This window comes from Panthera leo, chromosome B4 (assembly GCF_018350215.1).
Source record: "Panthera leo isolate Ple1 chromosome B4, P.leo_Ple1_pat1.1, whole genome shotgun sequence".
NCBI classification, from domain to species: Eukaryota; Metazoa; Chordata; class Mammalia; order Carnivora; family Felidae; genus Panthera; species Panthera leo.
The window spans coordinates 113,861,426-113,887,466 of NC_056685.1; the positions used below are offsets into that span (position 1 = coordinate 113,861,426).

The 26,041-nt window shown below is 36.5% G+C and overlaps 1 protein-coding gene across 3 annotated transcripts in view; it reads right to left on the bottom strand.

Moving 5' to 3' along the window:
* The window catches only part of EEA1 (early endosome antigen 1), a 114,240-nt gene that overhangs the window by 36,014 nt on the left and 52,185 nt on the right, over positions 1 to 26,041 (bottom strand). For all 3 annotated transcript variants that reach the window (XM_042947350.1, XM_042947352.1, XM_042947351.1), the window contains 6 exons: positions 22,216 to 22,554; positions 16,108 to 16,257; positions 14,720 to 14,839; positions 6,167 to 6,370; positions 3,054 to 3,254; positions 767 to 880 (listed from right to left, as the gene is read on the bottom strand). In XM_042947350.1, the coding sequence (XP_042803284.1) occupies positions 767 to 880; positions 3,054 to 3,254; positions 6,167 to 6,370; positions 14,720 to 14,839; positions 16,108 to 16,257; positions 22,216 to 22,554 (1,128 nt within the window). The remainder of the gene's footprint in view (positions 1 to 766; positions 881 to 3,053; positions 3,255 to 6,166; positions 6,371 to 14,719; positions 14,840 to 16,107; positions 16,258 to 22,215; positions 22,555 to 26,041) is intronic.

The following is a 26,041-nucleotide window of genomic DNA, read 5'->3' on the forward strand; positions in this document are numbered from 1 at the left end:
AAGAGCAAACATTCCCTCTAAGAAGGAAAATAGGACTGAAGTTTAGGGTAAATATAGAAAACAAAGCTTTTATTTTGTTAACTTGATATATTACTAGATTGATCAAAAAAAAATTAGGCCAACAACCAGTGTTACCACTCAGATAAAAAGTAAATTTAAAAAATCTCATTTGCTAAAAGGGAAGAAAAATCTATCAGCATTTTGACCTTGGCCCTTAAGTAGGAAGCCTTTATTCTATTAGAAGTATTGAGAAAAGTAACTTATGTATTCCCTGCAGCCCTACTTATTCTTATCCCCAAAATAAAAGAGGAACTCTTACTGCATTGGAATATATGGCGCTCTTTTCCTGCTTCCAAGAGGTAAGTAAATCTAGGTCATGGCCCAGATTACCTACTAAGAACAGGTGTGAGAGTCTGTCTCCCTTTACCAATCATTGGCACTTGATGCAATGAAGCAACAATTCAACAATTAGGAACAGATATTTCAGCTGCACACCTTAGTCAACACTAAGGACTAATACAAAATTAAGAAGCCCAACCATGCTTACACACCAATTGCACTTTATCAAAAACAAAAATGATATTTTTATCTTCATCTGTCTGACTCCTGCATCTAGAACTGGTTCTGAACTCAGGCAGAAATTAAGGGGAAAAAACAAGTAGATCACAATATTAATAAAATTGAGTATCACTTTCATACATGTTTGCAATTAATTTATCTACCAAAACATTAGGTTATGGGATGAGACTGTATCACATTCACCTACCTGCTGTTTATCTTGTAATGCATTTTGGGCTGTGTCCAAATGATTCTGAAGATCTGCTCTTTGAGCAGTTTTTGCTGCTTCTGCTGATAGCAATAATTCAGTTTTGGCTTTAATCTGTAACAAAATTTGCCAGTCATTTAATGTGTATTTATTTCTTGATTTTCTCTTGCTTCAACATGCATTGCTTTTGTCAAATTATTTTAAAAATTAAGCCCTTTGTCAAAAAAAAAAAATAAGGATTTAGACACTGAAAAATAAGTATGTAATAATCCCAAAACAGGAATGAACATGGGAGAAAAGACTCCTAACAATGTTTGGACAAATGATGAGATTTATTATGATATATATGATGATATATATGTCCCTATATGACACCAAAACACTTCTCCCTCTTTTAAACTGGACTTCCAAATATTGGGTTATCATGTAACCCACCTAACAAATATTTATATTTTAATTAGAAAGAAATGTGTATCTTCTTCCTCCAAGTTAATATGCATGCCTGTTATTTTATATTTCTTACTTTCAATAGAATTGTTTTCCTAAAATAAAATCAAGGCTTAGATATGTTTCTATAACTTTCTCTACTTTAGTGTAGAATAGGAAACCAACGATGACAATGGAAAAAGAAACACGTTTTAATTCCCACCCCGACACTGATGCATTGAACGTGAATTCTGTACTGGCCTCTGAAAGAAGGTTATTAAAAATATATAATGGTAGCATATAAAAGTATTTTTTTAACCTAACCTTTAAAGTAAAATTTAAAAATCAAAGTCAAAAAGTGTTTAACATAGAAATCTAATGGTGTAATATCAAATGACTGAATTTCAAAAACAATAATAAGGACTTCATGGAAAAAAAAAGAAAAGCAAAAGGCTCTGGTGGTTTCAGAAGGTGTAGTTTGCCAGAAGAGATAAAGAGGGAAAAAGGCAAACAGGAAAGCTAAACAAACTGTCTAGATAGCACCTTTATTTAATTCTTGTTCCCAAGGTTTTTCCACTACTAAGTAAAGCAGAGAGTGAGAGAGAGGTCAGAGATTAGGGGGAGAGAGACAAAGAGACAGGGAGACAGAAAGAGAGACGGAAAGACAGAGACACAGGGAGAAACAGAATTTAAAACATTTGATGGCCTCAGGGAAATACGAATCAAAACCACAATGAGATACCACCTCACACCTGTCAGAATGCCTAACACTAACAACTCAGGCAACAACAGATGTTGGTGAGGATGCGGAGAAAGAGGAACCCTTTTGCACTGCTGGCGGGAATGCAAACTGGTGCAGCCACTCTGGAAAACAATATGGAAGTCCCTCAAAAAATGAAAAACAGAACTACCCAATGAGCCAGCAATTACACTACTAGGTACTTATACAAAGGATATAGGAGTGCTGATTCAAAGGGGCAAATGCACCCCAATGCTTACAGCAGCACTATCGACAAGAGCCAAAGTACGGAAAGAGCCCAAATGTCCATCGATGGATGAATGGATAAAGAAGATGTGGGATATATATATAGATATCTATCTATATATATGTAGATATCTATAATGGAATATTACTCGGCAATCTAACAGAATGAAATCTTGCCATTTGCAACAATGTGGATGGAACTAGAGTACACTATGTTAAGCGAAATTAAGTCAGAGAAAGACAAATATATGATTTCACTCATATGTGGAATTTAAGAAACAAAACAGGAACACAGGAGAAGGGAAGGAAACATAAGATAAAAACAGAGAGAGATAGGGGCGCCTGGGTGGCTCAGTCGGTTGAGCATCCAACTTTGGCTCAGGTCATAATCTCAACTCAACATTCTGGAGTTCGAGTCCCACATCGGGCTCTGTGCTGACAGCTCAGAGCCTGGAGCCTGTTTCAGATTCTGTGTCTCCCTCTCTGTCTCTGTTCCTCCCCTGCTTGTGCTCTCTTTGTCTCAAAAATAAATAAATATTAAAATTAAAAAAATTAAAAAAATAAAAAATACGGAGACAAACCTTATATAAGAGACTCTTAAATACAGAGAACAACTGAGGGTTGATGACAGGGTGTTGGGTGGAGGGATGGGCTAAATGGGTGATGGGAATTAAGGAGGGCACTTATTGGTATGAACACTGGATGTTATATGTAAGTGATGAATCATTAAATTCTATTCCTGAAATCATTATTACACTATATGTTAACTAACTTGGATTTGAATTTAAAAAAAATCTACAGTCTTAAATTTTTGATGGCCTACAATTGGTGTTTTATTCAGAAAAACTCACATTAAATTGAATAATTCAAAATTACCTGTATGTCAAGCTGGGAGACCTTCTCCTTGCTCTCATTTAATTGACTACTTAATTCATTGACACTAGTTTCTAAGGAAAGGACACGGTCTTGTGCAGCTCTAAGATGTGCCTTCTGCTCTTGCACTTGGTCATGCAAATTCTCCTGGGCTTGTTTATGGCTTTCTGACTGATTCTTCAGCTTCTCTGTTAGTTGAGTTACCTATTGTACAAGGAAGACTAATTATGAAGGTCACAAATGATATAAGAAGAATTAAAAAAAAAAAAAACAAATTTAAGGACCATGAGAGTATTAAAGTGCTCTATAAGTTATCTCATATTTTTAAGAAAATTTATTCATCTTTCCACAAATAAGTAAATAATCTTTCAAAATCATAAGAAAACACCAATTCAATTTTTAAAACCATCTCTACTGAGCTAGAATTTACATGAAATAAAATTCACCTAGTTTAATTGCACAGCTTGAGGACATTTGACAAATATATACACTCACTTAACCATTGCCACAATCAGATAGAGAACATTTCAATTACCCCAAAAGGTTTACTCATGCCCCTTTGCAGTCAGTACTCTCCACTCATCTTTAGCCCCAGACAATCATGGATATAATTAATAAGGGTTCCTTATATATTCTTAGTATTTCTGAATTGTCAGATATGTGTATTTCAAGTATTTTCTCCCACTCTGTCTTGACTTTTATTTTTGTAACAGTATCCTTTGAAGGGTAAACAATTCTAATTTAGATGAAATCCAATTCATCTAATGTCTCTTTGGTGCACCTTGATTGGAATTCAATGAGTTTCTTGAATCTGTGCGTTCATATTTTTAATCACATTTAAATTTTTTTCAGCCATTATTTCAATAAATATTTTTCCCCTCCCCACTTTTCTGTCACACCAATTATATGTATGTTAGATTACATGATCTTGTCCCACAGGTCACTAAAGCATAGTTTTTTTGGTTTTTAGCCCAGTCTTTTTTCTCTCTGTGCTTCCTTTTGGACAGTTTCAATTGCCTTGTCTTAATGTTCACTTTTGTTTTCTATTTGGTTGATTAAGCACATCCAATGAGATTTTAATTCCATATATAGAGAGAAAAGTTCTATTTCTTTTTTTTTAATCATTCCCACTTCTATTTCCATTATAGTTTTTCCTTTACAACCATAAGCATATTTTAAGAGCCATACATGTTTTCTTCTTTGAATGTCTAGAAAGTTTTGATATTTATGGAAACAAATCTTGACTTTGTCGCCTTCTTTCAAAAATGCTTAATTTTGTCCCAGCAGGCAGTTAACCCACATATGGCTCAGCTGGATCCTCTGAGGCTTGTTTTCATGCTTTGTTAAGTCAGGTGTACACCAGCTTTTACCCTAGGGGCTGGTTTACCTTTATCCCAAGGTGTGACATTTCCGGGGTTTCTACTAAATGGCCCCAAAGTGCTCAATCACGTCTTTGTGCTCTTGCATAAACATCTCCAAGCTCTGATAATTTTTCAGTTTGCAACTCCTAACAATTGTTCATTGCCTGGCCACATGAAATCCCACATAAGAATGCAAAGTTTAGCAGTCAGCTGAAGGCTTAAGTTGATCCCTATGCAGATTTTTAGAGCTTCTTCTCTCCACTGTTCCCTCCCCTCTGATATTCTGCCCCACAATTTGAGGTTCCTCAACCTTCCTAAACTTTAATCTCTTAGTACTTTGTTCAGTGAGACCACTGTGCTTTCCTTGGATTCCCCCAACCTACACCAGTCTGGAAAATGCCTCTGGGTTACCAGAAGTTGGAATGGTCAAAAGGTTCACTTCCCTTGCTTCTCTTCTCTCAGGAATCAAACCCCTGCATTGCTTGTTGTACAGTATCTGAAAATAGTGACTTGATACTTTTTTTTTCTTTTCTAGTTGTTTATGGTGAGAGGACAAAATAGGTATCAGTTACTTCAACATGGCCAGAAGCACAAATAACATAGATTTATTTTTATTTATTATTTTAAAAAGAATTCGAGGAGTGCCTGGGTGGCTCAGTTGGTTAAGTGTCCAACTCTTGGTTTCACTCAGGTCATGATCTCATGGTTTCTGGGTTCAAGCCTCTCACCAGGCTCTGCACTGACAGTGTGGAGCCTGCTTGAGATTCTCATTCTCTCTCTCTCTCTGCCTCTCCCCAGCTTGCGCTCTCTCTCAAAATAAATAAACTTTAAAAATAAAATAAATAAATAAATAAAATTAGAAAAGTGGTTGTTACTTACTGATATTTTGTTTTACTATTTTCTCATTTAGATAATTATAACTCTGTTACTGGGCAATTCTTCCAAAAAAGCAACTATAAATTCTTTCAGTTTGAAAATGGATTAAGCCAAATTTTGTTAAGTTTCTCTTAAGCTACATATGAGCAACTTATCAAAATTATTATTAGCTATGTGTTCCAAAGACATAATTACCAAAATATAAGTAACTAGTAAGCCTGCATATTAACCAATACATAGTAATAACTAGCAGTTGATTAGTGCTTTTAGTTTATAAATATAATTTATTATTCTTTTTTTTTCAAAACATCACAAAATGCCATGAGGCAAGTATGTATTATTAACACCATCTCTATCTTTCTAATGAGCTAACAAGATGAAATTACTTGCTTGTGGTCACACAGGTAGTAGGTTATATACTGGGACATGAACTGAGATCTTTGTCAAATCATGCTAACTTACTTTTACTACAATAGCAACCCATCTCTAAGGTAAATTGGATGGTATTTGTCAAAAAAAACATAATATTTAAAAAGTACTAATAATAACCAGAATGAAGAGGCATTTAAATAAAGTACTTAGCAATATTTAGAAAGATAAAAGTGAGTTTTAGAAACAGAACACATTTGGGGCACCTGGGTGGCTCAGTTGGTTAAGTGTCCAAGTCTTGATTTCAGCTCAGGTCATGATTTCCTGGTTCATGAGTTTGAGCCCCACATCAGACTCTATGCTGATGGCGCAGAGCCTGCTTGAGATTCTCTCTCTCCCTCTCTCTCTCTCTGCACCTCCTGTGCTCATGCACACTCTCTCTCTCAAAATAAATAAATTTAAAAAGAAAAACAAACAAAAATAGAAATAGAACACATTCGACAGGCTTACTTGTTCCTGTAATGTATGGTTTTTTTCTTGTAACTGGTTGAGAACAGCAGTCTCTCCTTCACCAGCCTGAATTTTTGCATAAAGATCTTCTCTTTCTTTTTCTAGTAAGGAAATATTTTCTTTACTCTTCTGTAATAAGGCTTCAAGGTTCTGGATCTTCTGGTCCTTATCGCCAATTTGACGTAGTACTTGTTCTAAATCATTCTGTAAAGAAGTGAAAACTACTACCTTAACGATAGAGAACTTGAAAAGTTATTCCTCAAACAGAAAATGACTGATAATACATTTTACAACTCAAATTCTGAGTCTTACGTCTTTTCCTACTCGTTACATTTTAACACAGCAAACTTAAGTAATTAGAACTATGTGTTTAATAATATAAATCTATATTATCAATAGTAAACTAGAATTTAACCCCCCCAAACCTTCAATTAACCACATTCTTACTCTAACACTCTGACCTCATTGCCCAGTACCCTCTTGTTTAATCCATTTCAGACACATGGGACTCTCCTTATTCCTTCATCACACCAGGAACACTCCCACCTCAGGGCCTCTGAACTCACTGTTTCTTCTGTCTAGAATACCTCTCCCACAAGGTCACATGGCTCATTCCCTCTCCTTCAAATGTTTGTTCAAGGGATGCCTGGGTGGCTCAGTTGGTTAAGCATCCAGTTCTTGATCTTGGCTCAGGTCATGATCTCATGATCCATTGGATCAAGTCCCATTGACAGCGCAGAGCCTGCTTGGGATCCTCTCTCTCCCTCTCTCTCAGCCCCTCCCTGACTAGTGCACATTCTCTATCAAAAAAATAAATTAATTAATTCACAAATAAAAAAATGTTTGTTCAAATGACACCTACTCAATCAGGCCTATCCTGACCATTACATTTAAAATTGCAGCCTTTCCCAATATTCCTTCTCCTGAATATTTTATTTCTTTCCATTGCACTTATCTTTTAACACAATAAATTATTTATTTATTTTTCATGTTTATCTGCTTCCCTCCACCTCACTAGAATATATGCTCCACAAAGGTTAGGATTTTTGTCTGTTTTATTCGTTCATGTATCCAAGACACAAATGTTCTACAATGTTTGTTGAATGAACAGAAAAATAAAGGATTGTACTCTAACACACACATACTCATGAAGGCTCACTTCAATACCCCAAGAGGAATCTTCTATCGATACATCAAGGGATCCCTCTTCTTTTACTTTACCGAGGGTCTTAGTGTTACACAGAGCACGGTGTATTAGCCCACATCCAGAACAATGTCCATTAATATTCTGGAGCTATCCGACCCACATTCTTTGGCTCTGCCTCACTTCTCCCCAGAACCAGGTCCTAACAAGCCCTTCCACAAACCTTATACCCCATACCACCTTGCTCGGACAGAGTCAGCAACCACCTGGTACTGGTACTCTCCAAAATTTGCACCAATATTACACTATTTGAGATCACTTTCAAACATGTTTTCTCATCTAAGTTTCAGTCACAAAATGATGAAAGGCAACCTACCTCTCTGCTCTCATTCTCTACTCCTGCCACTAATGACCCTCTTCTCCACATCCCACTCATCTTCTGGAACCACAGTTCCAGGCCTAAGTTTTGTTTCCAGAACAGTCAGAACTGAAATTTTTAGTTCACCCTTTATAGATGCTGATTCCCCTTCAACACTCTCAGATACGTAAGGACCATTCTGCTGGGCAAGCAGGGGAGGTTGACTTCTTCCTGGTTTTTCACCACCATAACTCTCCCCCTCATGTAAAAGCTTCATGCTGCTTTGGGAAGTATGTCGTTCATTTATTCTAGCTTCTATTCTGTGTTGCTATTATCTATAAATCCCTACCTCATTCACTGAAGACTTGAGACCTGATTTAGTCTTTCTCTCAATCCCAATTTCTGCCAATTTCCTGGGAAATACAAAATACACAAAGAATTAAGAGCACAGCCTCAACAGTCATATCATCTTAATTCCTGGACCTCATTCTATTCACTCACTCACATGTACGATCTTGTAATCACTTGAAATTGTTCCAGATGAAAAATTTCAACTGTCCTACTCTGTGACCACAACTTCCTGACCATCTTCCAATTTCATGACCTCATTTCTGTTCTTCAATGCAATGCCAAAGAGACACTGACCTCAATTTTCTTCTGACTTATATAGCACATGCCTCATTTCTCTTCCTGAACCTCATACATGGATATGAACTAACTTAACTATCCTCTCAACTATTCAACATTCTCCATTTCCTTTCACCTACAAATTCCCCACACAGCCACCCTAAAAAAGCCCAATCCTAGATCAGTGTTGCAATCTTCTTACTCCACACCTTCATTTCTAAGAACTGTTAGAGCAAAATCATAAACCTTCAGAGATTGGTGCCACTACAAAGTTCTAGATCGCAACCTCCATTATATACTTAAAATCATCTTGTCAATCCTTTCACTTGAGTAAGATTCTTACCCTCAAACATTCCCCTCAATAACTATTTAAAAGCTTCAAGGGGCACCTGGGTGGCTCAGTCAGTTAAGCATTCGACTTCAGCTCATGTCATGATCTTGCAGATCGTGAGTTTGAGCCCTGCACTAGACTCTGCACTGGTGGTGTTGAGCCTGCTTGGGATTATCTCTCTCTTTCTCTCTTGTCCCCTTCACCACTTTCACTCTCCCTTTCAAAATAAATAAATAAAATAAAAAATAAAATAAATAAAATAAAATCTTCAATATTCTCTCTAGATTTTTAATCTCTGCCTGCCTTCCATTCAACTATCTCCAACTTTATCCATAAAAAACAAAGGGAGGGAGAGGGTATCTTCAGGGAAGATGCACCTTGATTTTTCACTCTCTTATCTATAAAGATAGACAACAGACAGATAAATCCATATTTAGTCTTTTCCTCAAGCTTCAAAGAATATCCTTCAGAGAATAAGTTCAAATTTACCACCACCCACTGTATCAATGACCTCACAGCTTATCAATACCCTATTCCTTGAGTCACCTCTCCTTCAATATCTTCAAATGACTCCCTCTCTCCCAGACTGTCCCAGACTATAAACATGTTCAGGTATCTCTTGTTTTCAAAAACTTCGCAGACCAAGCCCCACTCACTACTGTTCAGTCTTTATACAATTCGTATTTAAATTTCAAAAGGAATTCAAATTTACTTTTGCAAATCTCTCATTTACTCATCAAAAATCAGCCTTTCATCTCTATCACTTTATTGCAATTATGTTTAGCAAGAATATGTAAGAATATTATATAAGAATCCTTCATATATATAAGAATATGTATTTATAATAAATAATTATAGCTTAATATCATGGACATTTTTCACTTATCATACTTGGCATCCCTACGACACATGCACATTTGAAGTTGCTGATTAATCTGAAATTTTGACTCTCCCCATTCCTTTGGCTTCCACTTGGCAGGTTCTCCTTAATTACACTGATCATGCTCTTCCTTTGGGGTGCGCTTCCTCCAATCATCCATCCTGTTAGGTGCTAATGTTTCCCAGAAGTCTTGTGTTACCAGTTGTCTATTCTCCTCATTACACTCCCTCCCTGGCTGATCACATCTATTCTAATAATTCCATTTACCCCATATATACTGTGATGTTTCTCACAGCTTTAAATGAATATATACCACAGGTACCTCAACAACATCCAATATTGAACTCACAACGCTGCCCAATGAAATGGCCATTTGTCTCAGATGCACTAACAAAGTTGATGACACCTCCATTTACCATGTACTCAGTGTTATCACTCTGGAAGTCATTTACTTTCTTTCTCATTCCCTGCAACTATTAAGTCCTACTTTTTTTCTTTTTTTTTTTTTTTTTTACTGCCCAGGTATTATTCATATTTGCCCTATAACATCTTTAACAATTGTTTGAACTAAGGCCATTATTATTTTTCATCTAAACTACTGCATATATTAGTCTTTTAACTGATCTCCTGCTTCAGAATATTCACTCTGAAATCCACCTTTCGCACAACCACAGGAATAACTTATTTAAAAATCAAATCTGGGGGGTGCCTGAGTGGCTCAGTCAGTTAAGTGTCTGACTCTTGTTTTCGGCTCAGGTCATGATCTCATGGTTTGTAAGTTCGAGCCTCACATAGGGTTCAGTGCTGATGGTGCGGAGCCTGCTTGGGATTCTCTCCCTCTCTTTCTGCCCCTTCCCTACACTCTGTCTCTCTCTAAATACTTAAAAAACAATAATCAAATCTGGCTATGGCACTTCTCTCAGGACGTTCAATACTTTTCTATCTTCAAGGACAAATGTCACACAAGACCTTCTATAAACTCACCCATGTCTAATGCTCTGGTCTCTTCTCCAATCTCAGTTTAGTTCATATCAGCTTCACTATCCTTGCCCTTTTAACTCCTTGATTCGGAGTATAATCTTTACTATCACCATCTTCACAACCCAGGAACATCTGCACATGCTCTGCAACTCAAATTGTCACTTTTAAGAAGTTTCCAATGACGGCTCTTTTCCAGACTGAGTTAGATAACTGTCCTCTGTGCTACCATAATAATTTTATACACATATATACACCTGGAACGACACTGATTCTACCTCTTTAATTAGTTTTTAGGACTTCTGAAATTTCCATAATGAGAGACTTTGCCTGGTCTCTTTGTCATCCTTTTCTTATTCTTCTTCCCCAGGGAATGGGGAATTCAATTTAACCAACTGAAAGTCTGGAATAAGAAACTAAGCATGTTTTGCAGAAGAATGAACCTGGACCACTTTCTTACACCATGCACAATAATAAACTCAAAGTGGATGAAAGACCTAAACATAAGACAGGAAGCCATCAAAATCCTTGAGGAGAAAGCAGGCAAAAACCTCTTTGATCTTGGCCACAGCAACTTCTTACCCAACATGTCTCCGGAGGCAAGGGAAACAAAAGCAACAATGAACTACTGGGACCTCATCAAAATAAAAAAGCTTCTGCACAGCAAAGGAAACAATCAGCAAAACTAAAAGGCAAGCGGTGGAATGGGAGAAGAAATTTGCAAATGACATATCAGATAAAGGTTAGTATCCAAAATCTATGAAGAACTTATCAAACTCAACACCCAACAAACAAATAATCCAGTGAAGAAATGGGCAAAAGACACAAATAGACACTTCTCCAAAGAAGACATCCAGATGGCCAAGCGACACATGAAAAAATGCTCAACATTACTCACCATCAGGGATATACAAATCAAAACCACAATGAGATACCACCTTACACCTATCAGAATGGCTAACATTAACAACTCGGGCAACAACAGATGTTGGCGAGGATATGGAGAAAGAGGATCTCTTTTGCATTGTTGGTGGGAATGTAAGCTGGTGCAGCCACTCTGGAAAACAGTATGGAGGTTCCTCAAAAAACTAAAAACAGAACTACCCTACGACCCAGCAATTGCACTCCTAGGCAGGGACACATGCACCCGCATGTTTATAACAGCATTATCCACAATAGCCAAAGTATGGAAAGAGCCCAAATGTCCATTGATGGATGAATGGATAAAGAAGAAGTGGTAAATATATATACAATGGAGTACGACTTGGCAATCAAAAAGAATGCAATCTTGCCATTTGCAACTACATGGATGGAACTGGAGGGTATTATGCTAAGTGAAATTAGTCAGTCAGAGAAAGACAAAAATCCTATGACTTCACTCATATGAGGACTTTAAGGGACAAAACATGAACATAAGGAAAGGGAAACAAAAATAATATAAAAACAGGGAGGGGACAAAACAGAAGAGACTCATAAATATGGAGAACAAACTGAGGGTTACTGGAGAGGTTGTGGGAGGGGGGGCAGGCTAAATGGGTGAGGGGCACTAAGGAATCTACTCCTGAAATCATTGTTGCACTACATGCTAATTTGGATGTAAATTTTTAAAAATAAAAAATTAAATAAATAAATAAATAAATGGAAAGAAAGAAAGAAATAAGGAAAGAAAGAAAGAAAGAAAGAAAGAAAGAAAGAAAGAAAGAAAGAAGCTAAGCATGTTTAATTCAGCCCCTTCCTTTCCCCTCAGTCTAAGAGACAACCTGCCTATAAGAAGTTGAAAGCCTGTCATTTCCAGCTTTGTCTGTCACTGGATGAATAAATTTAATTCTGGGGCACACTATAAAAAAGCACACTTGGGGGGCGCCTGGGTGGCTCGGTCGGTTAAGCGTCTGACTTCGGCTCAGGTCATGATCTCACGGTCCGTGAGTTCGAGCCCCGCGTTGGGCTCTGTGCTGACCGCTCAGAGCCTGGAGCCTGTTTCAGATTCTGTGTGTGTCTCCCTCTCTCTCTGCCCCTCTCCTGTTCATGCTCTGTCTCTCTCTGTCTCAAAAATAAATAAACATTAAAAAAAAATTTTTTTTTAAAAAGCACACTTGGGGCTCCTGGGTGGCTCAGTCAGTTAAGCGTCCGATTTCAGCTCATGATATCACAGTTCGTGAGTTCAAGCTCCACATCAGGCTCCATGCTGACAGTGCAAAGCCTGCTTGAGATTCTCTCTTTCTCCCTCTCTCTCTGCCCCACCCCCACTTGTGTGCACCTCTCTCTCTCCCCCTCAAAATAAATGAATAAACTTTAAAAAAAAAGCCCACGGCTGCAGACCTATGCCAAATTCTCTACCTCAGTCTTACTACTCTATTTCTTTGCTACTCTTTATAGTAAAACTCCTACAGTTATCTACATTCATTGTATCAAACTTCTCTTGCCCCATTTTCTCTTGAACCCCTTACATCAGGCTTCCATTCCTACTTCTCTAAGTTGCTCTTATCAATGTCATCAATGACCTCCATGTTGCCAAATCCAATGGATTCTCAGTCTTCATCTTGCTTGACCTCCATCCTCCTCATTAACCAGGCCAAACTTCTTGAAATCATCCTTGACTTCTCTCTCTATATATCCCACATCAATCTATCAGTAAATGTGTCAGCTTCACTTTTAAAATATATGTAGAATCTGACCATTTCCCATTACTTGCACTGTTTCTACTCTGATCCAAGCCGTATGATCTCTTTATCTGGATCGCTGTAGTTGTTTCATAGCTAATCTCTTTGCTTATAATCACATGTCCCTACAGTCTACTCTCAATACAGCAGCCAGAGTAATCCTGTGAAATTATAAGTCAGATCATGTTACTCCTTTGCTCAGAACCCTGCAATGATTTCTCATATCACTCACAGTAAAATCCTCAGAATTATCTACGAGGCTTGACATGTTACTCCTCTGTGATCTCCAGGACTCTGTGACCCTCTAACCCTCTCATGTCTCACACCACTCCAGTCACCAGCTTCCCAATAGTCCTTAGACATGTTCCTGCCTCAAGGCTTTTTAATGTATGGATGCTGTTCTCTCTGATATCCACATGCCTCACACTTTCTATTCCTTTGGCTCTTTCATCTTCTCAGAGAGGTCTTCCCTGGCAATCCTATCTCACACTGCAGTCCCACCTACAGCTCCCCAGATAATTTCTAATCTCCGTTCCTTTGTCATCTCCATAGCACTGACTGCCATCTAACACACCACACATTTTGCCTATTTACCTTGGCTATTGTTGGTCCCCCTCACTAAGCTCCATGAGAACAGACAGCTTTGTCTATTTCATTTGCTGTCACGTCCATAAAATCACTTCCTTGGCTAAGAGTAGATATTAATACATATTTGTTTACTGAATAAATGAAAGAACAAGTACATGAATACAATAGTTTATCTCTATCCATCTGACTCTCATCCCACTCTCCAAACTCAGAAGGGAAAGAGACATCTTACTTATAGCCTCCTTTAAATAACTCCAACATCGTTTCTGTTTACACATCATTAGACTACCATTTTCTAGAAGGCAAGCACGTTGTCTTACCCATCTCTATTTTCAGTGCTTACCACAGTGCCTGACATGTAGTACGCAACAACATTCAATGAATTAATGAAAGACTGAAGGAATAAACAAATGTCAAAAGAGGGCACCCTCTTCCCCTCGCTGTAACAAAACGAAAATTTAACTTCTTTCAATCTTCTAAGCTACGCTATAGAATCTGTATAAATTTAACCTAATCACTTATATTTTCTATGCCTACAATTCCAATGTTCCTATGATGGTTCTAAAGCAGGAAAGACATGACCAACAAATACTAAGTTCTACTGTAGAATATACAAAATGTTCTTTTTTACTGGGCTAACTAAATCAGGAAATTTGTACTTGCTTTAATTTTTCAAATAAGGTACTTTTAAAAATAATAAATAATAAGCAATAATATATTTTGTCTACATAATAAAGAAATTTAATAAAATTTAAACATTTTATATAAATAAGTACACTTACAATAGCAAATCTAGTTATAATAATTTTAAAATAGAAAATTTCAACATAGCAATCAAAAGAAAAAGATTTTCTGCTCATCTAGATACTGAAAATTATCAAAACCCTTCAGAGTCAAGTTTTTTGCATTATCCAGTTTTAGTACAACAAAAGAATAATGACCTGGTTAAATCCTGTTTAAAAGGCTAATAATTCAAATAATATTCACCTGAGCTTCTCGAAGTTTTGCTGTAGTGCTTTGCTGAAGAGCTTGTTGTTCTTGATGTTGTTGCTTTGTTTTATCTAATTGATGCTGCAATTCTGTGGAATTTGTTACTTTTTCCTTCAACTTAAAAAAAATGTAGATTGTCAGTTAACAACTTAAAAGCATAATGCTATCATTTGTAAATATCTGGCATTACTTCAATTCTCAAAATTCTCGAGTCTGAAGTAAAAACCTAAATTCAAGGGGGCGCTTGGGTGGCTCAGTCAGTTAAACATCCGACTTTGGCTCACACGGTTCATGGGTTCGAGCGCTGCATTGGGCTATGCTGACAGCTCGGAGTCTGGAGCCTACTTCAGATTCTGTGTCTCCCTCTCTCTCTGCCCCTCCCGACTCACACTCTCTCTCTCTCTCTCTCAAAAAATAAACATTAAAAAAAAAAAGAAAAAAAAACCCTAAATTCAGACAATACATAAAATCAACTTTAAAAGCAATATCTCATTACTTATAGAATCCTAATCTCATGATTATGAAACTATTCCCTAGGTATTCCTAGGGACTCATCCTAAGAATACAATTCTTTCTCTAGGTTGGCATTCAGTTTGTTATTGCTTTTTTCTATACTAGTATGATCAAGGAATTAATTACATACAATTTTTTTGTAGCAACAATCTAAATCACAGTACCAATATTTGTTTTATTTTTTTCCAAAACAATCATAATTATCGCTTATTGGGAAAAAACAGAATCCTCTACCATGTCCAAGATTCTGAGTCTAGAAGAAAATCCTAGCTTGATGAAGCTAGATGTAGCTTGATGCAGCTACAGATTTTAACTCTCATTATTTGTTCAATTTTAGTAAAAGACATAATTTAATGATAACTTTAACCAAATAATACTTACCATTTTTAGCAACCACACCTTTAATTAGAATAGCATTCAATCTTATGCTTTAATTGAAAGTGAAAATCCCTAAGTGCAAACTCAAGGTTTACATGCACCAAATATGTGTCATTAATGATCCTCACCAACTGTGTTCATTTTTCACTGTTCTATTGGGATGCTGTCCTTCCTGGGTAGGGAGACTCTTCCCTCCCAGCAGCCTATGAAAGGTTCACTCCCAGAATCTTTCTTGCCTAAAGCTAAAATAGTCTTCTTAACACATTTTAGTTGAGAACTTTAGAGAATATAGTCACAACAAAATGACCCATATATAGTGAATAGGAAGTAGGATGTTTCCAGTGGGGAGAAATAAATGTCACAATTTAAAGTTAAAAAAAAATATCCAATTAAAGCTCCTGACAATAAAAAAATTGAACCATCATGAATATTTAACATGCCTCAAATCTATCAATAAACTTACTAACATAAACTCACTTGAAATGTTAGCTTACCTGTTCTTCTAAACGAGAAAGTTTGAGTTGTAGATCAGCCACTTGTTGTTCTTTATCCATCAACTTTTCACTTGAAAGCTGTCTCTGTTCCTTCAGCCTACCATGAGCTTCACCTAGTTGGCGCTCTGTCTCCAGAAGTTTGCTATGTAACTTTAAAAAAGAAAAAAAAAAAAAAAGGTTGTATACTACCTATGTACAAACACACACTCATCACTACCGTTTAAACAATGTGTTTTTTTTTAATCTTAATTTTCATATACTTTGGGGGAACCTAAGATCCAGCTGAATTTTAATCACATGAATTATGATGGATCACATAAAACTGTGATTAAGCATCACAGTTTTGGGGGTTTTTGTTCTCTTAAAAATATAGTGAACCAAAGGCTCTTTTTTGGACTTAAGTATTACAATCACTTGAGGAACTTAAAATAATAAAATGAAATGTAAAAATCAAGACACTCAGGGGCGCCTGGGGTGACACAAGCGGTTAAGCATCCAACTTCGGCTCAGGTCATGATCTCGTGGTTTGTAAGTTCAAGCTCTACATCGGGCTCTGTCATCTCAGAGCCTGGATGGAGACTGCTTCAGATTCTGTGTCTCCCTCTCTGCCCTCCCCAGCTCATGCTCTGTCTGCCATTCAAAAATAAACATTAAAAAAAAAATTTTTTTTTTTAAATCAAGACAGTCAAGGCACATACAATACTATTCCACAGTATTTTTTTTTTTTTTTAATTTCATACTGGTTCTTATTTTATCACAGTTATGAACCACCACAATTAACTTCTTACATTTGGGTATTGAATAGAGCACAAACCACTCCCAAATCCTCAAACTGGCACATAATTTCTTTTTTTTTTTTAATTTTTATTTTTGAGAGAGAGAGGGCATGAGTGAAGGAGGGACAGAAAGAGAAGGGGACAGAGGATCCAAAGCAGGCTCTGCCCTGACAGCAGAGATTGGCACATAATTTTCTAAATAAAAGAGAATAAAGAATATATATTTTTTTAATATTAGGTGGCCCTCATTCATTGACTTTAAAATTACTACCCAGTTAAAACTAATTGAAAGATCTGCCCGGGAGCTAAGAACCATCACTTTCTCAAATTCGTTATTTTCTCTAATACTACCAGAAATAGCAGTCGGTTTCTCTTAGGAGAGGGGGAGTTCTATCAAAAAAAGAAAAAAAGTTTGTATTAATTTCAGAAGAATTACTGCATAAGTGCTGGAAATATAAAACAAAAATGAGCTGTATGATATTTGAAAAAGTTGCAAGACATTTGGCAAGGCTTATACACTATGAGTGCTCCTCCACACCAGCCTCGTAACACGTTCATGTGCCTCACTAAAATTAGTAATTAATAAAAAGCATTCTGTACAACTGTTCTCAATCAAAGCTATTCAGGTTAATGGTGAGAATATTAAGAATCTCTAGCCTTTGTGTCATATTCCTATATATATGCTCTCTACTTGCATATTTCTCCATAAAAATTCATAGTTGGCCAGGAAAAAACAGAAAAGTTTTATCAGAAAAGTGGACACCCACTATTTTCTTATGCTGTGAAACACCCTGACGCTATTAGAATATATTCTATCCTTAATAAGGAAAACCAAAGTCAATTTTTAAAGTAAAACATGTTTCCATCTAACTAAAACAAGAATCAGTACTAAAGAGAATGCATTTATTTTATCTTTGTCCTTAGCCAGCATCCTGATGTCTCTCTTTTGATTCTTCTTGTTAAAATGCAGTGGATTAGCTCTATAAGGTTAAGTACCCAAACTTCCTTCTTATTACAAGAATTAGGCAAAATCCTGATATGTAAAAGGGAGGCCTTCAAAGTAAACTCACATTTCAAGCATCTAATGTGTGTGATCTCTTACAAACAGGCATCACCCATATCTAGTTCTTAAAACTTGTTGAATAGGAATCTCCTGCTGATTAAGAGGTATAAACTTAGTTATAAAATAAGTCACAGAGATGAAAAGTACAGCACAGCAAATAGAGTTAATAATAATATTATAATAACATGGTAGGGTGACAGATGGTGACCACACTCCCCATGGTGAGCATTCAGTAATGTATAAAACTGTCAAATCGCTATGCTGTACGTGCACCAAAAAAATAATATAAAAGGGTCTCCTGATATCATTGTTAATACACAGATAATCAGACTCGTCCCATATAAATTTAGATTTAGTACATTTGAGCTAAAGCCCAGAAATCCATGTTTTCATCACAAGAATCAGATTATACTGAGTTTCAGGAAACTCTTTAGAAAGGACTTACCAAAAAGTAACACTTCAAAAAGCAGCAGTGTTCAATCTCAACTGCATAGTACAATTACAGGGGAAATGTTTAAATATGACAATGCCTAAGACTATGCCAGCCATCAGGAATTAATAGGACCAGGGGTAAGGCCTTGATAATGGTAATTTTTTAAATCTCCCCAGGTGATTCTAATGTGCAGACAGAATTGAGAACCAACCGAATTAAAGAGAACTATTGCTCTGAAGATTTACTAAAGGGGTGAGATAATACTATAAATAACTTTTTCATTCATTATGGCACAATTCCTGGTAAGTCCCTGATCTTTAATTTAAAAATAATCTCAAATCAAGGCTGTCCAATGGTGGGAGTAGGCCAAAATCACTTAAACAATGATGTCTATACTATTTGTATAAACATATTAAAAAAGAAGAGGTTAAATTAAGAGTAAAAATCATATACACTGGAATTATTAATAGAATGGTCTGTTCTAAAGTCACATTTTAAGATATATATACAATCTATAATAAATTCACTTTGTAAACCTATATATAATATATAATTCTTTATTCATTTTACTCCTAACATTTACTATGTGCCAACATTTACTATTCTAAATGTAAATATTAACTAATTTAATCCTTATATATATATAGCCTTATGAAGAAGATTCCACTATTACTTATTAGAGATGAGGAAACTGAGGCACAAATTAAATAATGTGCCTGGATCACATGGCTTACAAGCCTTAGAAATGGAACCCAGGCAGCTGGTTTCTAAATCCACTATGCTATTCAAGATGTATGTTAGATAATTTTTTAAAATTAAAATGATGACATCTAAGCTTTCAGTTATATAACATCATTATTTGCACATTTGTGGCTACTTAGCAAGTGGTCATAAACCCAAATATGAAGAATACAGGCTGCTGTGTTTTCAGGTCCTTTCATGACAATCACCAGCTATCTACTTTTGTCACTACTGAAATGGGTGCTGAGGATACAATGGAGAGCAAGACAAACCCGATTCATACCTACACTCTTTAAGGATATGAAAAAAGGTTTAAGGTAAGATTCATGTCCATTCTTCCAATAAATATTTGCTGAAAGCCCTAAGTATAGAGGCCGACAGTATAAAAAAACAAATTCCTCATATTAAGGAATGTGGGAATTGCATCCAATGGAAAGGCAGACAATATGCAAGTAAACAAAAACTAATTATATAATGTAAAGTGTTCTAAAGAAGAATATAGGGGTGCCTGGGTGGCTTAGTCAGTTGAGCGTCCAACTCTTGATTTTGGCTCAGGTCATGATCTCATGGGTTCACAAGATAAAGCCCCATGGCGGGCTTTGCACTGACAGCCCAGAGCCTGCTTGGGCTTCTCACTCTCCTTCTGTCTCTGCCCTTCTCCCGCTCACACTCTCTTTCTCAGAATAAATACATAAACTTAAAAAAAAAGGGGGGGGGGGGAGAAGGAGGAGGAGGAGGAAGAGGAGGAGGAGGAGGAAGAGGAGGAGAATAGATTATGGAGATCACTAGAAGGGAAACTTTAAGAAGGCTAATACAGTGGCCTAGGTGAGTAATGATGGTGGCTTAAATTAAGAGCGGTAGCAGTACAGGGGCACCTGAGTGGCTCAGTCGGTTAAGTGTCTGACTTTAGCTCAGGTCATGATCTCGTGGTTCATGGGTTTGGACCCTGAGTTGGGCTCTGCACTGACAGTGCAGAGCCTGCTTGGGATGGATTCTCTCTGTCTTCCCCTCTCTGCCCCTCCCTCACTTATGCCCACTCTCTCCCTCTCTCTCATTCTCTCTCTCAAAATAAATAAATAAACATAAAAAAAAAAAAAAGAGTGGTAGCAGTATAGATGAAGAGAAGTGGACAGATTTGAGACATATTTTGAAGGTAGAATGTAAACGGCAGGCTAAAAGAAGATAAATGGTGTCACTTCAAGGTCTTCAGTATGACCTCTTTATTTATTACAGAATTGTGACTAAACCAACTAATCACATGCTCAAGTCTTTGTATAAAAATATGTTTGAGTAGGTTCTCAAATTCCTGATACCCCTCCTCCCACTGACAACCAAATAAAGCCCAAATTCCTCAGCTTGCTATTCAACACCCTACACAATAAGGTTCCAAATGCTCTTTCTAATCACAATAGCCCATTCCTATTACACACACCCTATCTTAAGAGGAAATCAGTGCCCCTTCCTGGTTCTTATAATACTTTGCTGACACTAGTTTCTTCTCACTAATCCTTCTGCCTGGAAGATTCTTCTACCTTCAAACTGCCACTTGTCAATACCTACCCAAAATCATAATTTCATGCACCACCTCTATCTCTCACACAAAGCTTTTCCTGATCACATACTGGATAAAATAATTACACAAATGAAGTGCTATAGGAGAAGAAAACAGAAGAGGAACTATGCAAAATTCCCATCATATATAGGATCATTTTATTATAATCCTCCCATTCTTTAGTACAGGATAGTACTTGCCTTGTCCTCAATAAGATTTACATAATGATTTAAGGTAAGTACTGTTTCTTTTTTCAGTTCTGTATCTCCCAACAACTAAAACATAATGTCTTTTAGAAACCATAAGTACCCAATTTCTTTATCTGAAATGAACATCAAATATCTAAGTTATCCACTAAAATATCTGCTCATTAACATGCAATGTGCCAGGTAGTGAAGGTAAAAAATGAGTAAGACATGGTCTTTGCATCCAAAGAGTACAGAGTCCAGTGAAGAAAGACACATAAACTATGATAATATACTGTACTGTGGTAAGTAATGCTTAAGCCATCTCTGGGGGATCAGGGTGGGAGAAGTGGCAATGTACAGGAAAGGATTTCTATAGAAGAGTGACAACTGAAGTAAGCCATGTGGTCATCAAGGAGAAGAGGAACAGGAAAAATATCTCAGGCCAAGAAAGAAGGACTGATGCCGTGAAAACAAGTATCACTGCAATATTTAAGTGAAAATAGGTGAATATTATCAAAAAAGTGGCTGAGGACTTTAATGCCTCCCAAATATCCATTCTTCAACTGATTTTTAATGTTATCTATAAGCAATAATAAGAATACAGAACTTAATTTAAGTTAATGGCAAAGTCAAACTTTCATTAATCAAATTACTGATTAATCTGATAGACAATTATTTACTTCTAAAAAGTTATTAGGGCTAATTTGTTTTTTCTTTTAATGTATCTAATTTCGAGGCGCCTGGGTGGCTCACTTGGTTAAGTGTCCTGCTCTCGGTTTTGGCTCAAGTCATGATCTCACAGTTCGTGGGATCAAGCCCTGAGTCAGGCTCTGTGCTGTTAACACAGCGTCTGCTTGGGATTCTCCTTCTCTCTCTACCACTCCCCCTGCATGTGTGCACACACGTGATAAATAAATATTTATCTCTCAAATAAACTTTAAAATAACTAAAATATCTAATGTTTAAATTATTGATTTAACCATAATTATATTTCAAAAATTTAGTAACAAAACATAAGAATTTTTAAATTAAAGAATAGTCAACGATGTGAATTAATTATAGTAACTAATACAAGCGGAGTGCCCTGTGCCGGGTACCATCTTAAGCAATTTATAGGTATTAATTCATAAACACTTCACAGCAATACTATATGATGGGTGCTAACATTTTTTTCTCATTAAGGAAAACTGAAATGAAAGGAAATGAGATCTGATTCAGTACTACCAGTTATGAAAATGAAGAGTTAATTTTTCAAATGACTGTTTTTTTTAATGAACAATATTATGATCAAATAACTACCAAGCACACAAGAAACCACAGGAGGAATTCCAATAAATAAAAGTAACATCTCTTACTTGATTAATTTCACTTTGGAGTTGTAACCCGTGCTGCTCTTTCTCTTCTCTCTGTTGTTGTAGCTGTTTAAATTCAGCCTTGAGATGCTGGTACTTGGCCTCTACTTCTGATAATTCTTCCTTGAGCTTCTGCATAGCTTCCCCCTTTTCACCTAGTTCTGCCTGTATTCTCTGCAGGGAGGTTTCAGATGCAGATAATCTTGACTGAAGCTGCTGACAATCTAGGTCTTTTTGATGAAGGCTTGCTTGTATATTCTTTTTACTCACACATTCTTCGTTATGTTTCTCCTCTAACTGAGTACACTCCAGTTCTTTCTTACGAAGCTTTTCGGTCAAGTTCTGAAATATCGATGAAACAATTTCCTTTCTTAATATTTCTAATTATTCTAATTATTCAAACTATCTTTACAACAATACCACTAAAATTAGCCACACTGCAATATAAAAAAACATTTGGCTGAATATATTCTGGCCAAAATAGGACTAAATTATTACATACTAACTTATTTTATTATTGGCCCACTTGACTAAGCTCTACTAATACAAGGATTACCAACTGAATTTTGACATAAAATGAAACACTAAAATCTACTAGATTCTTTAGGGTATACAATATATTTATACTCTCCCATTTGAATTAAGTAATAAAACTACCTTCTATCATTGAGATGCCTGGGTAGCTCACTCAGTTAAGTGTCTAACTCTTGACTTTGGCTCAGGTCATGATCTCACAGTTCGTGGGCTTGAGCCCTGCAGCAGGCTCTGCACCATCAGCTCAGAGCCTGCTTAGGATTCTCTTTCCCTTTCTTTCTCTGACTCTCCCCTGTTCATGTGCTTATTCTCTCTCTCTCTCTCTGTCCCTCAAAATAAATAAACATTAAAAAAAAAACCTACCTTCTATCATCAAAAATTACTTTGAATAACAATATACAGCAATTGATTTGAGGTGTTGTAATTTTTTTTTTTAATGTTTATTTATTTTTGAGACAGAGAGAGACAGAGCATGAACGGGGGAGGGGCAGAGAGAGAGAGGGAGACACAGAATCCGAAGCAGGCTCCAGGCTCTGAGCCATCAGCCCAGAGCCCGATGCGGGGCTCGAACTCACGGACCGGACCGCGAGATCGTGACCTGAGCTGAAGTCTGACGCTTAACTGACTGAGCCACCCAGGCGCCCTGAGGTGTTGTAACTTCATAGCTGATAAGAGCTTTAGCATAACAATACCACTTGCTGCTTTAGTATGTAGATCCTACTGATTCTTTATTTTTACTCTTCTTGATAAAGACCATTTATATGAGTCACAAGTTTAAGATTAACTCAAATTTCTTTCTAGGTGTATAAAAATAGTGATCTAAACATAATTTACTTGCCTTATGTTTTATTATTTTAATCAGTACTATCAAGTACAAAATACAAAAAAATGACACCTCCAATTAAAGATCTGGATCAACTAGCCTATTCAAATGTTGACATCTAGTCTCAGTGGAGTTGTTACAATTAATATAGAACATTTTAAGTCAACACACTTATATATAAGACCTGAATCAGAACTCTGACTCAATGCTAAAAGAACGATAGCTAGGATAAAAAGCTACTACAAGCATCTGAGAAGTCAAGCTGTGGATGTTGATTATACTCACTTTTTATATGCAGTGTGCTAGAAGGGAATAATATAGAAATAGTAGAGGACAATCAAAGCCTCTGGTCTCTAAATAATCTAAATGAAATACACACATTAAAGAAAAAAAAAACTTTTCCAAGAAAGTTAAAATATAACTCTCTCAAACAAAAATGAATTAATACAGGGGCGCCTAGGTGGCTCAGTCGGTTAAGCATCAGACTCTTGGTTTTGGCTCAGGTCATGATTTCATGGTTCATGAGTCTGAGCCCTACATGGGGCTCTGTGCTGACAGTGTGGGGCCTGCTTGGGATTTTCTCTCTCTCTCTCTCTCTCTCTTTCTCTCTCTCTCTCCCTCTCGCCCTGCCCCTCCCACGCTCCTTTTCTCTCTCTCAAAAAATAAATAAATAAGCTTTTTAAAAAAATGAATACAAAACCTGTGTCAGAAGTGAATAATTTTTCTTTTTTGATAAAATAAGCAAAGTCAGATGGGGCTAACTAGTAATTATAATCACTTGAAAATAAAGTTTGAGCTTAGTCAAGTGGTGATAGGAGTTAAATAATACGTATGCATGACTCACACCATGTCATTGAAACAGACACAAAAATTTACATAAAAAGACACAAGGGAACAAGAGACAAGCAACATACATGTGGGGAAAGTGCAAACACTACTACCTCAAGGGGAGTAATAAATCTAGGTACCAATGTAGCAAAGTTAGCAGTAAAGATTCTTGAACACCATCTGAGAAAAGGTACATTAATGTAAATAGATTACCAGGCAGGAATATACTACAGGAAAAGCAGTGTCCAGAAGATGCTATAGGTATATGTAAAAAAGACAAGATGTGAGACAAACTTAAAGGTAAGAAGAGCACCCAGAAGAGATGTGTGCCTTGGCCAACCAACAGAAACAAAGAAAGAGTAAGAGTCGAAAGACTAGAGGGAAGAAAACAACTTTTGAGTTAAACTATCTGTTAAGAAAATGTTTTTATAAACATTTCTTTGTGTTACTGGCTAGTAACTCCAGATCTTTCTGGATGTAATTTTACATTTTTTTGTTTTAAGAAAATTACCTTTATTTTGGACTTCATATGTTAAATTAAGGCTATTCATTGATGTATAACTGTGTTGCATCTTTTTACATTTTCCCCCCACCCTGACCCTGACATCCTCCCTCCCCCACTCAAAGCTGTGCTGCATCTTTTTAAAGAAAATTCTAAGTCACTGAATTTCATAAAGGCCGCCATGCTCACATATACTAAGAATGTGGGCAGGATATAATTTTAAAACATGCTGCAAAAATTGAAGGCTAGTAATGAGCTAGCAAGGCTTCTCCACAGGCTTACTTATGGTGTGACCAAATATTCCCACCAATTTATACACAGATGACCCCTCAGACAGCCTCAACCTTTAAGAAGTAAAGGCACATAACAACCGTAGACTTTAAAATTCACTTGTCCTAAAAAATTAATTGGAAGCTACCAGGCTTTATAGCACAGATGAGAGATAATTAAATTTTCCTTAAAAGAACCTCAACCACTTTCTTTTTAAAAGACCTAATCCAGGGGCACCTGAGTGGCTCAGTCAGTTAAGTGACCAATTCTTGATCTTAGCTCATGATCTCACAGTTCATGGGATCAAGCCCTGAGTTGGACTCTGTGCTCACAGCACAGAGCCTGCTTGATATTCTCAATCTCTCTCTCTTTGCCCCTCCCCTACTAATGCATGCACGCGCACGCGCACACGCACACACACACACTCTCTCAAAATGAATAAATTAAAAAATATATTCTAAAAAAAAGACTTAATCCACTCACACTGCATAATTTTTACATGCAGAAGGCTAACTATATTTAGTACTACAAATTTTCATTCTTACTACAGTCTTCCCATGAAATCTGAAGCAAAATATTATAGCAAATACATGGTTTTTGAAAACTGATTTAAGTATAGTGAGAGTCATTAAAGAACATAGTAATTGCACTTTCACATGTCCATATTAATTCTTAAAACAAAACATGAGATACATTATTATCTCCATTTTCTGAATAAGGAAGTAAAAACTCAAAGAACCTCTATGACCTGGCCAAGTGGCAGAGTCATATATTATGATTCCAAGTCCAGTAAATTGTCACAACACAATTTAGACACGCAGTGAGTCAATTCATGCTTCCCCTAAAACACTCTATTCAAGTTTAAATTCCAA